Below are 14,000 nucleotides of genomic sequence, written 5' to 3' on the forward strand. Positions count from 1 at the left end.
AGTTCCCATACATGGGAGACCAAATTGGAAAGATCAATCAGATTGGCTGTAAAACAGCTGAATATCATGGGTACGCGTAAGTGAGGTGAGCTAAAAGACCCGACGCTCAGTGACTGTGGATGCAGTCTGTCAACATTTCCTGCCAGGAACAATTAAAACACAGATGGATTTCAAACATGCAGTGATTTCAAGCTAATATAGGGTAAATTATAGGCTCTTCATGAATATTTGGTAGTCGCCAAGCAAGAATCAGGTTCTCGCTGCTAAATCTTTGAAAAAGAACTAACCATTCCAAGTGCACTTTAATATGATCTGTACATTATAGGCATATTGACTTAAGTGATAAAATAGAAGAACACCAAAATGCTTAAACTTCTATCCCAATGTGACATTGCAGAGTCCTGCAATGTTACTATAGCAACTACAATGAGCATTACACCTGATTTCAGATACTGTTAAACCATCCGACAGAACATCATTTTACGTATGCAGTGCCCTTACCTAGTACGTAACCAGGGGTTAACATAGCTGCAATTATATTACCAAAATATCTCATAACTTTTCATAACTTCAACACCCACCTAAAATCCTCCTATCCTACCTTCAAAATCAACTGTAAGCATCACTTGCTGAATGAAGCAGTCTACTCAATATTTGACCCCTGTTTTGCACTTTGACCTTTCAAGTTCACATTAATATATGCACTAAATTGTGACCTAGTGTCTGTTTTCCATTAACCTAAGTAAAATATATGAACTTTTTCCTTATGTGTCTTCAATTGCCTGTCAATACACCTGTGTTTATTTCCCTGTTTTGCATTAGGAATTCTGGTTAGGAGGGTTTAAAACTAGCACAAAAGGAAATATGGAATTTAAAAAATAAGTCGACATACCTTAATCCTCCTTATGCTGACTTTGGCCTCAGATACCCTCTCAATAGCTGAGGGGAAGAAGAGAGTGACAGTGAGTCTCACTGCACTATAAAGGGACACTGCAACAAACACTCGACTGGCAGAGATAACATTTCCAAGCAGAACATACGTGGTGAAAGTCACAAACACAATGATTTTGCTTGCAACAAAGAAAGATGCCAAATTCATTCCACGCAGATAAGAGCTTCGAAGGACCTTGGATATCTCCTTCCTACAATAATAAAATCAATACAATAATGCATTCAGACCACACAGTAAGAAACAAAAATAATAGCAAATGTTTTCAAATTAATCCCTAATATTAACTGAAATAAAGGATAAAAGAGAATGTAAGGTTTTTAAGATAACTTGTTCCATATGCAGTATTGTGACCTGTTGAGTATATCATTATTTGTACTACCCTTCAAGAAAAATGCCTTTGTCTCCTAGATAGTTCTGGTAGCAATGGATATATTCCTCTTAAAACATGATACCAAATCACTGTTTTCACATATATCAAGCTAGGAGCCCTTTCAAAATGAGGGGATATTCGGTACTGTGGAATGCAGTTTGTCATTGGTTAATCACAAATGCAGTCCAATAAGTCACTGCTGGATTTGCAACCTGCCAATTACAAGCCACATTGCAGAGAAAGAATGTGCCCACGCTCCCTTGGGGGAGTTACTATTTTACAGCCACTGTTGGGCAGTAGTGTCTTTATACCTGCTACATATTATCTTTTCAACTAACTGTGGTAGTGCTAACTTATAACACAGCGCTGTACGGGTGGGGTACTAATTAACAGTGCAGATAACACCGACAACGAGTTCATAGACAAAATATGGCTGAATAAGACTTAAGCAACATTAAAAAAAATCCAGACTTACCTTTTTAATCAGAAGAGAACTATCTGACTGTATTCTGTAAGATTCCGATCACAAGTAATAACCGCACTGCGTTTTGCAGTCATTGAAAATGGTGACCGCCATATGAGAAGTTTTGTTTTTATTTGAATAAATTTTATTGAGGTTTTTTCAAAATCAAGAGATACAGAAAGTGCATCAGTGCTACATACCAGCATATTAAAAGAAAGCATTAAAGACATTTCACATAGGTTCAAAGTAATAGTATAAATATCTTGTGCATAACATTATGGAGCAGCATTTAAGAGGTTAGTCCAGATTGAGACTTTATTGTTGAGACGCACAAAAATGGCGACTGCCATATGAGAAGTTTTTAAAGCAGCAATGCCGGCTGTCATGTAAGGTAAGTGTAACGGTTAGGGTTAGGGACCGGATTAGGGCTAACCCTAACCGTTACACTTACCTTACATGACAGCCAACACTGCCGCTTTAAAAACGTCTCATATTGACATTTTCAATAACTGCAAAACGCAGTGCTGTTATTACTTTTGATCAGGATCTTTCAGAAGACAGTCGGATAGTTCTCGTCATTAAAAAGTCTGGATTTTTTAATGTCGTTAAAGTCATGTTCGGTCATATTTTGTCTATGAAGTCATTGTCTGTGTTATCTAATATGATTACCAACACGCTGTACAGATAATGTTTTAATCATTCACATCAGCCCTGCCCCAGTGGTGATTACAGTCTAAATTCTCTAAAATACCAACATTAACTTACCAGTATGTTTGTCAATAAGGGCTGAATGTTTGGACTTTAATTTTCAACAAATGTTGGGCTGGGATGGTTAATCAGATCTGCCCAATATAAACTGGATCACATATGATTGGAAAGAACTGAAAATTATGAGATCTTAAAAATCGAATCTCTACTTAATTAGCCAATAAGTCATACCTTTCAGCAAAAATTAAAAGATCACCCAAAATAATATTTATATAATAATTTGAATTTTGAGAACATCTTCCATTACACTATGATTTTTAATAAAGCTGTAGTGGAAAGCCATGGTAACACCACCACATTTTAGATACATATATGACTTTCTAATGGTTATGAGTGGAAATGGCAATATAAGATTTTTTATAGCAGTCTGGGACAATGAAGCCATCTCAACATATCTTGTACACCTGTGAACGGCAGCATAGTGCACACAAAGGATATGTGGTCCAGCTCAATATGAATTTGCACATAGTAGAAAGGGTAAAGAAATAAAAATAATGACAAGATAAACTGTATATGAAGCTCAAAATAACCTACTTCCTTATGTCATTGACCAGCTCTGTAAATGACTGTTCCCAAGCATACATCTTTATTATTCTCATCCCAGATATTACTTCATTCATGGTTCGAATCCTGGTGTCTGTGAAGGCTGCTGTCTTGCCCCTAAGAATAATAGTTATAGAAGACATAAAAAAAGCAAATGCATACTTACACCTGTACCCAAACATCTATTTTGTTAAGGATTTAATTATACCTGAACACTGCACTTTATGCAATTGGAAAAACTGGTTTAGCTTCTTTATATTTAGTGTTTTGTTCTAATGGCGCTATAGTCTCATACTACATATAGCAATAACAGTTTGTAAATTGAAACTTGTCGCTTCCATAGCATAGGCAATAGATGGTATTGTATTGCATTGTGTTGCATATAATTGTCAAGAAAAAATAATTTTCCAGGCACAATGAAGACTTTTCATTTGTAGATTAGGTGCTGTTGAATGAGCTTCTTTAATAGATCGAGTCTTGTGATTGAAACTGTTACTTTGCTCCAAATAGATCCCATTTACTAAAATTGTATTTAGGTGCAAAATGTGCACTGAACCAGAGCAACCAATCAGCAATTGCCTTTTAACTAGATGTCTAGTGCATTAATTAGACAATGAAACCAAATGTGATTGGTTGGCAACAGTTTGTCACAAATTTTCCACCTAAATGCAACATTAAAAAATGAGCACTATCGACTAGAGCAGAAAAGTGGAACACTGATATGAAAGTAGATATTTTCAGATGTTAATGGCATGCAATTTATTTCTTCCAGTTATTCTTGTTTATTTATACGGTGCCACAAAAATCTGCAGTGGGGAAGTAGAGTATATTACAAAGAGGACCAACAGGCAAACCACTGAACGTCCAAGAAGCATAACACTGTGTTGTAAAGAAGATACAGGAGGCAATAAACAAGGATGCACAGGTTGACAATGTGGAAACAGACAGGAAAATAGGAGAAGGTAGAGTCCAGCTTATCAGATCTTACAATACAATGAGGATGGGTGAGGCAGAGGCAAGAATGGTGTGACAAGTAAATAAAAATGTGGGCATAGAGAGACTGAGCCAGCAAAAGTGGAGTTAAATGGAAAACTGGTAGGCTTTGATTAACAGTTGGGTTTTTAAGGAGTTTTTACAACACTGAAGTCATTTGGAGAGTCTAACTGGATGTGGGAAGGTATAAAGTCCATAATGTTCAACGACATGGGAGAAGTCTTGGAGGCAGAAAAATGATGTGCTTATTAGTGCAGAGTTGAGGAGCTAATAATGGCAGAGTAGAGGGAGGGAGTATGATGTGAGGTAAACTGTAAGAGGGTGAGGATTGGCTGAGTGCTTTGTAGGTGCAAGTCAGGAGTTTAAATTGCATTTTGTAGGAAATGGCAGAACTGGGTGGCAGTAGAGGAAAATCAGTCTTCCTGCAGCAAGATTGGATTAAAGTGAAAAGAGAGACAGGAGAAAGGGGACGGCAGAACGCAAAAGGTTGCAATAGTTAAGGAGAGAGATAATGAGAGGGTGGATAACAGTTTTGAAAGTGTCATGGGTGAGAAAGGGTCTAAAAAAGCCTAAGTTTAAAATGTGGAAGAGATAATATTGGAAGAGGGATTGAATGTGGGAAGTGAAGGTAAGGGAGGAGAGAAGAATGTCAGCAGATAGGAGGACAAAAAGAGGCTGTAGAGTTGTCCACAGAGAAAGAAATGTGGGGCGGATTGGAGAGTCCAATAGGAGGGAAGATGAGGAGTTCAGTTTTGGAGTCGGTAGAGAGTGAAAGGAAGTATGAGAGGTGATTATAGACAACATGCCCGAGTAATGGCAGGAGAGAAATTGGGAGGTAGTTAGAGAAGGTCAACAGGAATGTTTTTTGACAATGAGTGAGACAAGACCATGTTTAAAGGATGGATGCCAGTGAAGAGAGATAAGTAAAAGAGGTGAGCAAGGTGCAGAACAGCATTGCGAGAGGAGGGGTGTAGGTATGTGTAAGTGTGTGTGTGTGTGTGTGTGTGTGTGTGTGTGTGTGTGTGTGTGTGTGTGTGTGTGTGTGTGTGTGTGTGTGTGTGTGTGTGTCCGTGAATGTTCAAAAAGAATGAACAGACCAGCAAAGTAGTATAAACAATCCAAAACTCTAGGGAGAAATACAAATACATTACAAAACATTTCCTTGCTAACGATAGGTTCAGTTCCATTTGCTACCATCAGATGAAAGCAACAGGAACTGAAACGGTTGCTTTTTGGTATTGTTCTATGCAACTTTGGATTCTTTATATTATTATGCTGGTCTGTTCATCCTTTTTGAACAATTATGGATATGTAATTTGCACAGGTTTATTTTGTTTTATTTTATGAATTGAGTGAGAGATAGATAGAGATCATATATATATATATATATATATATATATATATATATATATATATATATATATATATATATATACACATACACATACACATACACATACACACACATACATACGTATATATACATACATATACATACATATACATACATACACACATATATATATTCAGTCCCAGTAGCATTAATATATATAGTCTCAATTGACCACCAGTGATCTTTCTGGCATGCCCCAATTATTATTTCATATTCTAGCAATTATTTTATATTTCTTTTGTCTACAGACAATACAGATGGCCATAAAGACTCATTTTCCTCTATATGGGTTAGATTATTGACAAATGTCTCAAAAACTTATTTTTGTTAGATCCAGTCTTACAATCAATTTTAACACCACGGCCTAGGATTATCTATAATAGAGCTTCTAACAAATTTTGTGTCTTCATATGTTGACACAAATGAAAACAAATCCACTTGTTCCATCGGTTTTTGCGCACTGTAAAGCATGTATACTCATTGATCACAAAAAGAAACCATACAAACTTAAGAGTTATTCATGTATTACCTGTCAGAGTGACCAAGTTACTATGTTTTGATATGCAAGTGTGCTGTGCAATTCGCGCAAAACAACCTTACACAAGCTAATGGTCAGCCTATTTGGACATATAAACAATATTAAAACATATCCAAGAACAAATTGGCTAACAAACCTTTAAGAATTTTGTTATCACTTTTTTGAGACTTCCCACAATTGCAATCCTTCACAATTAAAATGCTCCGGTATAAAACTAATTATGCCTGGCAATCGTAGAAGAGATTGCAAATTAAATATTTTTAAGAGGAAAAAAATTTGGATATATACTATAAATGGTAGGTATCCTTATGAGTTTAACAAAAAAATCTACCTTACTACTTTTTTTAAGAACAAATTTTTTCCCTTATTGATGTTTTTTAATAAATAATAATAATGCTCATGATTATACTACTAATAATTATACAATAAATATATTAAAAAGTCTATAACAAATGAATACACTTCACATGTGTGTCAATTTGAATCTCAAGAAGTTAGAAATAAAGGGACCAAGTAATTAAGGACAGAAAATAATAAAAAAAAGGAGTAACTTTGCAACTTGGCAAAACCATGTTGCATTGGAGGGGGGAGGTAAATTTAAAATGTGGGGACAGAATTTTTTTTCTATTATATTAAGGGGACAAAATTAATGATTTATATTATTTGGGCACTATGTATTGCCAAATTGTTCAACATTATAATCCATTATAATAATTATATCCACCATTAACAATCAGTTAATATTATTTTATATTCACATTTCCCCATAATATAATGCTATAATGCATAAAAAAGAAAAAAATTCCCCCATAATTTATTAAATTCATTTTGCCCCTTAAATCAATAAATAATGATTGCCCAAATAATTTAAATATCAATGGTGCTTTCTATTATGTTCGGAATGTCAAAATAGCTCAAACAGCATGCAGTTTGAGCAATCTCACCACTCACAACCACCTCTTTTATTTTGGCCATTTGGATGGCAGTTTTGTGGTGGTTTTGCAAACCCCAGCCAGCAAATCCGATGGTTTGTATGTTCATCATTGTTAAAATCAGGATGGTGATTTGTAAAGTGGTGGTTTTGAAAAATGGTAAAAAGAGGTAAAAAAAAACTTACAACCATGAAGATTTACCTTAATGAAGTAAAGAATTTTCCAAGACAGGTTTGCAAAGGCATGAGGATAAATAGCACTGCTATTCCTGCCAGACATGATGGACCAATCTCAATCCAAAGAAGCACAGTAACCGCAATGGCCTGTAGTGGTCCAGCCCATATAAAGTGCAAGAAAATAGTCACCTGTTGAAAACAAGTCAAGGAGTAAAAACATTTATACAATAATCTCTACATGTGCACACATTAAATTAGAGGGTGACTCTGCAGGATAGTGAATGGCAGTTGCCCAAGACAAACTCCATACAACAATAAGCTATTGGTCCAAATACAATACCTATCACAATCATTGCATATTTATACCTAATAAAGGTATATAGGAAGATTTCATTGTATATTAAGATTCTTGCTTTAAAACAGATAGCATTGTTTAGGATATAAAGAAGAGCATGGACATTTATGACAGGTAAGTCTTTCCACATACTAAAGGCATAGCCTAGATTAACTAAAAAAAAATATGCAAAACAGATAATGTGAAATAAGAGTACTATGACACAGTAGTTACAAATGCTGCCTCACAGTGCAGGGTTGTGGGTTCAATTCCAACTAGGGCCCTATCTGTGTGGAGTTTGTATGTTATTCCCTTGTATGGGTGGGTTTCCACAGTCCAAAATCAGACTGTTAGGTTAATTGGCTTTTCAAAAAAATGAACCCTAGAGAGTGTGTGTGAGTGTGTGTGTGTGGGGGGGGGGGTTGTTAGGGAATTTAGACTGTAAGCTTCAACAGGACAGGGACTGATGTGATTGGCTACATATTCTCTGCACAGTGCTGCATAATGATTGGCATTACATAAACAATAAGAAGATCAAGAAAATGTAACATACAAATGTTCTCTGCCTCTTAAAAAATGTTTTTTTTGACAAGCTTAGAAACTGCTGGCCTGCCTGCTGATCATTTCATTGGGTGAAGCTGTACATAGTTTCAACCCAAAAGTCAAATCTCTCTCTGGTCGAGAGCCTGGAAGAGTGAATAAACAATTCAGCATGCGGTGCCAGAGTTAAAGAGACAATATTTCAATCATTCTTTATAATTTTATATTGTATTTTTAAACCATAGCTATCGATTTTATGTGGATAAAATTTGACATAAAAAGTGCCAACATTAACCATTTTATTGTTGGAATGAATTAATATTTGTGCATGGCAGACTTAGTTATCTTTGTAGCATTTTCCACAGTCTCATTTGCTTGTCATGGCTGAATTAACATTAATCAACACACAGTGTTCTTTACTAGCTAAATCAAGCCAAGTAAGTCAATAGTGCAAGAGTAATTGCACTATTGACTATTGATTACTGGACACTAAAATATATTTAAAACTTATCCCTTCAAAAAGAAAATGTAAACTACTGTACATCCATTGCTTCTGTTGTAAGATTAGGGCATGATCCAATGTTCCTGAATGTTCTTTGTCCAACCATACAATATTCAACAACTTGCCTTCCAAATTAAAGGTCCCATGATTCAAGCTCCTCCCAAACCAGTGGCGGATCCAGGGGGAGGGGGGGGGGGGGCGATCGTGGCGATCGTTCCCCTAGCAGGGGCTTGCTGCCGGCGGCTGCACACTATGTGCAGGTCCGTTCGGCAGAGAGAGTTAGGGAGAGAGTCCTGCCCAACTGCTCTGATTGACACACTCAGAGCAGCCGGGCAGGACTCTCTCCATAACTCTCTCTGCCGAACGGACCTGCACATAGTGTGCAGCCGTCGGCAGCATTAGGTGTCAAAAAGGGGGCGGGGCTAAATCCCCCCCCCCCCTAAATCGCCCCCGGTACAATTAAGTTCTGGATCCGCCCCTGTCCCAAACTCCACCTTTATCAAACAGTTGAAGTCGCCCTCAGTGCTCTACTGCTAGAAAAAGAGTCAGGTAATCCCACCATTCCTAAATTGTATCAGTAGGATGGTAAAAGTAATGAAACATGTTACCACCTTCATAGACACATGGAATTGAGTCTTATATGAAAGAAAGTGGTTTTCAAGTATTTACATTACTTTCTTCACCTAATTAGTAAACTAAGGTGTATCCAAGGGATATAGTTACTAAACTGAAGAAGTTTGAAAAAGTGGAGATGTTGCCTATAGGAACCAATCAGATTCTAGCTGTCATTTTGTAGAATGTACTAAATAAAATAAATAGAATGTGATTGGATGCTATAGGCAACGTCAACACTTTTTCAAACCCACAATTTAGTAAATATACCTGCAAGACCCAACTCATACTCCAAACCACATAGTTGTGAATGAACAGTGAAAATGTGTGAGAGGCAGAAAATATAAAGTGTTATAGAACCAAACATTATTAAAAATAAAAATAATACCTGATCAAACTTATTGACATCATTTGACAAAAGATTTACTATCTGCCCTGTAGTTGTTTTTCCCATGGCTGTATTACTGAGACGAAGGGCCTGAAAGACAGAATAAGTAATAGTACAATTGAATGATTTTACAATGTTTTAATTGAACGATCTGTACACTTACAGAAGGGTCTAAAAATTATATTCTTGAGATTTGAGCATGTGGAACAAACATAAATTAATTATGTTCCATTTACAAGCACACAAATCGATACGGTGGTTTTCAAATACGTACAGATCAAACTTGGACAATCCTATCTCTAAACAATAATTTCACATAGATTGCATAGCTCTTGAGTTTGCTCATGTAGCAACAATTGTATGACGTAAAAGATTTTTTAAAAGAAATAAATATTAATGACCTGAATAGTTTACTCTAAATAAAGAAAAAGTATAGGCAAGTATAATTAAACTTTAAGAGATCAAAGTCAAATGTTACAAATGTGTATAGCAATACATTATCACCGACTTGAAATACAATTTAGAATATTACACTTCAAAGCAATAGGCCTTAACAAGAGCACTTGTTCATAAAGTACCAGAAATACATTTGACTGTTCATTTATTTACAGTTTTTAATAAAAAGAGTCACCCGAAAGACTTTTATGAACCCTGCTATAATGCGAGTTGACTACTGTGATGTGAATGGGGGCTGAATTGCTCTAAGAACCATAAAAACAGTAGCATTGCGTAATCATATTTGAGATGCTAATGTCCCATTCATACATTCTGTGAATCTGAAACCATTTGCTTGCTATTTGTTTGTATATGCAGTGAGTAATTTTTAACTGGCTAATCTTCAGATTTGGTGAGGCTACTGCAAAGGTGCACCTATCAAAGATTGTAATGGTTTTAACTGAAATTAAATCAGTGCTACTAATTCTATCCAGATGAGAACCAACTCTATACTTTACAGGACTTCCACTGTGTGCAAATAAATGTATTCTCAGACTGACCTACTACTAATTTGTTTCTTGAAGGGGAAAACCCGTCACCTGTTTCAATTTACATCAGACAAAGCAAACATGTATTAAGGAATAACAAATTGATATAAATTTACAAATGTTAGACAAGTTTTGTTATAAAATTTAAACCGTAGATTTATGTTTATATATGTAATCAATGGGGATTATGACAAGTTAGACATACACCAGTTTACGCAGAGTAAAATTTCTTCACTTGCCTGCAAAAAAACAAAGCACACATATGCATGTTTGCAAATTTATACTTTCACAAACATGACACTTGTGAATGCTTTGCAGTTAGAGAGACAGGACAGTGAGAGCGAAGGGGCAGTCTACAGTAAGGTAATTGCGAAGAGACACAGAGCGGCATAGAGATGCACATATGCCTTTTAAAGCCATATCAATTATAGGTGCCTGAGGGCAGGTACAAATACACAGAAACTATGATGACAGTTGCCAGCACTAGCTAACCACTTTAGATTGGCAGATTGTGAGTTCACAGCTGAAGTTATAGTTGCTTTTTTATACCTATCAGGGTAATTAGAATTGTAAAGGGACAATGGTATAAAAGATAAATATATCCCTGAATGTGGTATTTTTTTTCTGATACCAAACACATTCACATTTCACAATTTATATATTGCATGTAACTTTACATTGACATATTTGGGCATATTCAATTCCGATCCCAAGTCGCGGGATCGCGCCGGAACGGCCGCGAACGTAACCCGCGGTACCGCAATAACGTGGATTTTCGTTCGCAACCCATAGGGCTGCGTACGAAAATCCGCGTTATTGCGATACCGTATTACCGGCAGTAGTGCGCATTTTCTGCGGTAATGCGCGTTACCGTGGATCGGATCGGAATTGAATATGCCCCATTAAGTCTTACACTTTTCTTTACATGCAAGACAGATAGAAAGTTAAATTTACACAACAAATTAAGGATAATGAACAAACCTGGAAGGTACCTCATCAGTAATAGACAAACATATCATTTTTAGGTTTAGCATATGGTAGGTGCATAAAGTACCTTAATAGTGCTTTTAAATGGATCACTCAGTCCAAATCATGCAAGGATTTTAAAAAGATTGTCCTACTTCATCAAATGTCTTTAAAATATCCAATTTTATTAATGCTCTGTGCTAATCTTGACCTTACACACTAGATGGGGAACTTTCCGAGTTTGGTCCCTTCCCTCTCTGTGAGGCATAAAAGCCACTGCCCAGTGGATGAATCAGGTAAGGATAATTAACCTTGTAGCTAAAACAAATGTCAGTATGAGCTACCTAGGGGTTACTTTTATAGATACTTGCAATTAAGACATGCTCTGGCCTCGCAGTTTCGGGGAGCTGCCCCGAGCTTTAGTGCAGACTCCTTAAGGGTGCAACTGTCAAGGTTGGGCCAAAGACTGCAAATCTCTTTTCTGTATTCAATATTGGTGGAAGGATCTGGTAAAGGGGGCTTGCCGGAGCTGCGATGCAGGTGGGAGGGGGATTTGGGGAGACTTAGTGACAAGGCGTGGGATATGGTGTTGTGTAGCCCGAAAGAGGTCACTGCATCAGTCAGATTTCGCCAGGTCCAGTTTTTTCTGTTACACAGAGCGTATCTCACCCCTCTTCGGCTTTCTAAGTTTAGTGGGGGTCAGAAGGTGCTCTGTCCTAAGTGTAAGAGTGAAAAAGGAGATTTTTGGCATATGCTCTGGGAATGTCCGCTGGTTTCATCCTTTTTGGGGAGAGGTGGAGGATTGTATTAAAAGATTGGAGGTGGGAGTGGTGGCCTTGACTCCAAAACTCTCTATATTCGGTTTGGGCTTAAACAAAAAAACCCGTAGACTTATTAGACTGCTTATCAACACGTTACTTATGTTGGCAAAGGTGGTGATAGCTAGAAAATGGATGGCACCTGAAGGCCCGACTTTGAGTAGCTGGATCGACCTTGTTAACGATACAGTCGGCCATGAAAGGTTCATGTACACCAGCAGGAACCTAGTGGATAAGTATGAAAGAATATGGTACAGATGGGGGATATCCCCATATGTTACGGAAGGGTTGAGGGAGGTGGAGCTCTCCTAATGAATGCTCGGGGCAGACATCCAGCCGCCTATTGTTGAGTCATTAAGGTCAACGATTATATTCTGTATTATCAAAACTGTGATATTATTTCATTGCATCTTGAAACTGTGGAAGGTGTGCATACCTTGGCTTGTATATGTGAATGTCAATGTTTTTTCCTTTGTGATACTATTGTGTATGGTTACTTGATAATACCTGTAACACTGTGTGGGTTATACTTGGGGATTAAGTCCAATGTTATGGGCTTTTTTGTTGTTTAGAAAATTTAAAAAAAAAAAAAATGCAATAAAAGTTAATCTGATTTAAAAAAAACAAATGTCAGTGATTTGAGGTCAGTATTAATTACACTTGAAGGATGATAAATTTCAACATAAAAAGGGTCATGTCGACATTTAATAATTAATGATATGTGTGTCCTTGAAAGATGCAATAGAATTTATTTTCCTTGCCTTATATGAAATATAAAAAGAAAATTGGTTAATCATGAGTTAACATCTTTGTGCATGTAAACCATTGTGTGTGTGGGCACTTTAACAGTCTTAGCAAGTCTTGTGACAGGATTTATACAGTGAAATATTAAGAGTGACAGACAACAGTTGGTTGCTAGTGAGAGACAATAACCTACTATGCAGAAAAAAAGGTTTACTTTTGGGAGATAAAAGTGTGATACGACCATTATAATATAACTTAAAGGGGTGGAACCATTCTACCTATCAATACTTGTTCATGAAATTTAAAGATAAAAAATAAGGTGTTCAGAGCTTATGAATCCTATACTAGTATTAATCCCTGGAAGGAGTGTTCAAAGCTTTTAACGCAAGTATAACAATGTCAAATTCTTATATGCAAACAGAAAGTAATACATGCTGGTCAAATAATTAGCATGATCCTTGCTTGTTTGCTTTCAACAACTGTTGATCCAATAAAAAAAATAAAAATACAGAATATTTGTTTTGAACAGTACAGGTCATCCATCCCTCTTTCTATACTGTTCTAGATGATATTTATGTTCTATGCCTGCATTTTTAAAGCTATGATAATTGGTTCCTATAAATCAATTGATCACATTTCAAAACACAAAATGTTAAAGTATTTTATCATAAAAATAAAATTTATAGACGGAAGCAAATAAACTGAGGCTGTGTAGCTGCACCATAAACCGGTGGTAAGATTACCACAATTCCAAAAGGGGAAATTCCTAAAAAAAACAAAAAAAAAACGAAATCATTAAAATCCGAATGTAAAATAAAGAGACTTACCTTTAACCCGATGCTGGAGAACACCGATGTTAGCACAATGCTGAAAGCAAGCCATTTCGATTGAAGAACTGTTCGCATTGTGGTGTGAGGTCATCGCCACAGCTGTCAATATATATTTAAATTTAAAGCGGCAATGTGGGGAGCCCTAAGGTTAAGTG

At 36.4% G+C, this 14,000-nt stretch overlaps 1 protein-coding gene across 2 annotated transcripts in view; it reads right to left on the reverse strand.

Annotated features, from left to right (window-relative positions):
- The window catches only part of ABCC4 (ATP binding cassette subfamily C member 4 (PEL blood group)), a 256,495-nt gene that overhangs the window by 206,662 nt on the left and 35,833 nt on the right, over positions 1 to 14,000 (reverse strand). For both annotated transcript variants that reach the window (XM_075199901.1, XM_075199902.1), the window contains exons 5-8: positions 9,505 to 9,594; positions 7,154 to 7,317; positions 3,088 to 3,213; positions 893 to 1,142 (exon numbers count right to left, since the gene is read on the reverse strand). In XM_075199901.1, the coding sequence (XP_075056002.1) occupies positions 893 to 1,142; positions 3,088 to 3,213; positions 7,154 to 7,317; positions 9,505 to 9,594 (630 nt within the window). The remainder of the gene's footprint in view (positions 1 to 892; positions 1,143 to 3,087; positions 3,214 to 7,153; positions 7,318 to 9,504; positions 9,595 to 14,000) is intronic.

This window comes from Mixophyes fleayi, chromosome 2 (assembly GCF_038048845.1).
Source record: "Mixophyes fleayi isolate aMixFle1 chromosome 2, aMixFle1.hap1, whole genome shotgun sequence".
Taxonomy (NCBI): domain Eukaryota; kingdom Metazoa; phylum Chordata; class Amphibia; order Anura; family Limnodynastidae; genus Mixophyes; species Mixophyes fleayi.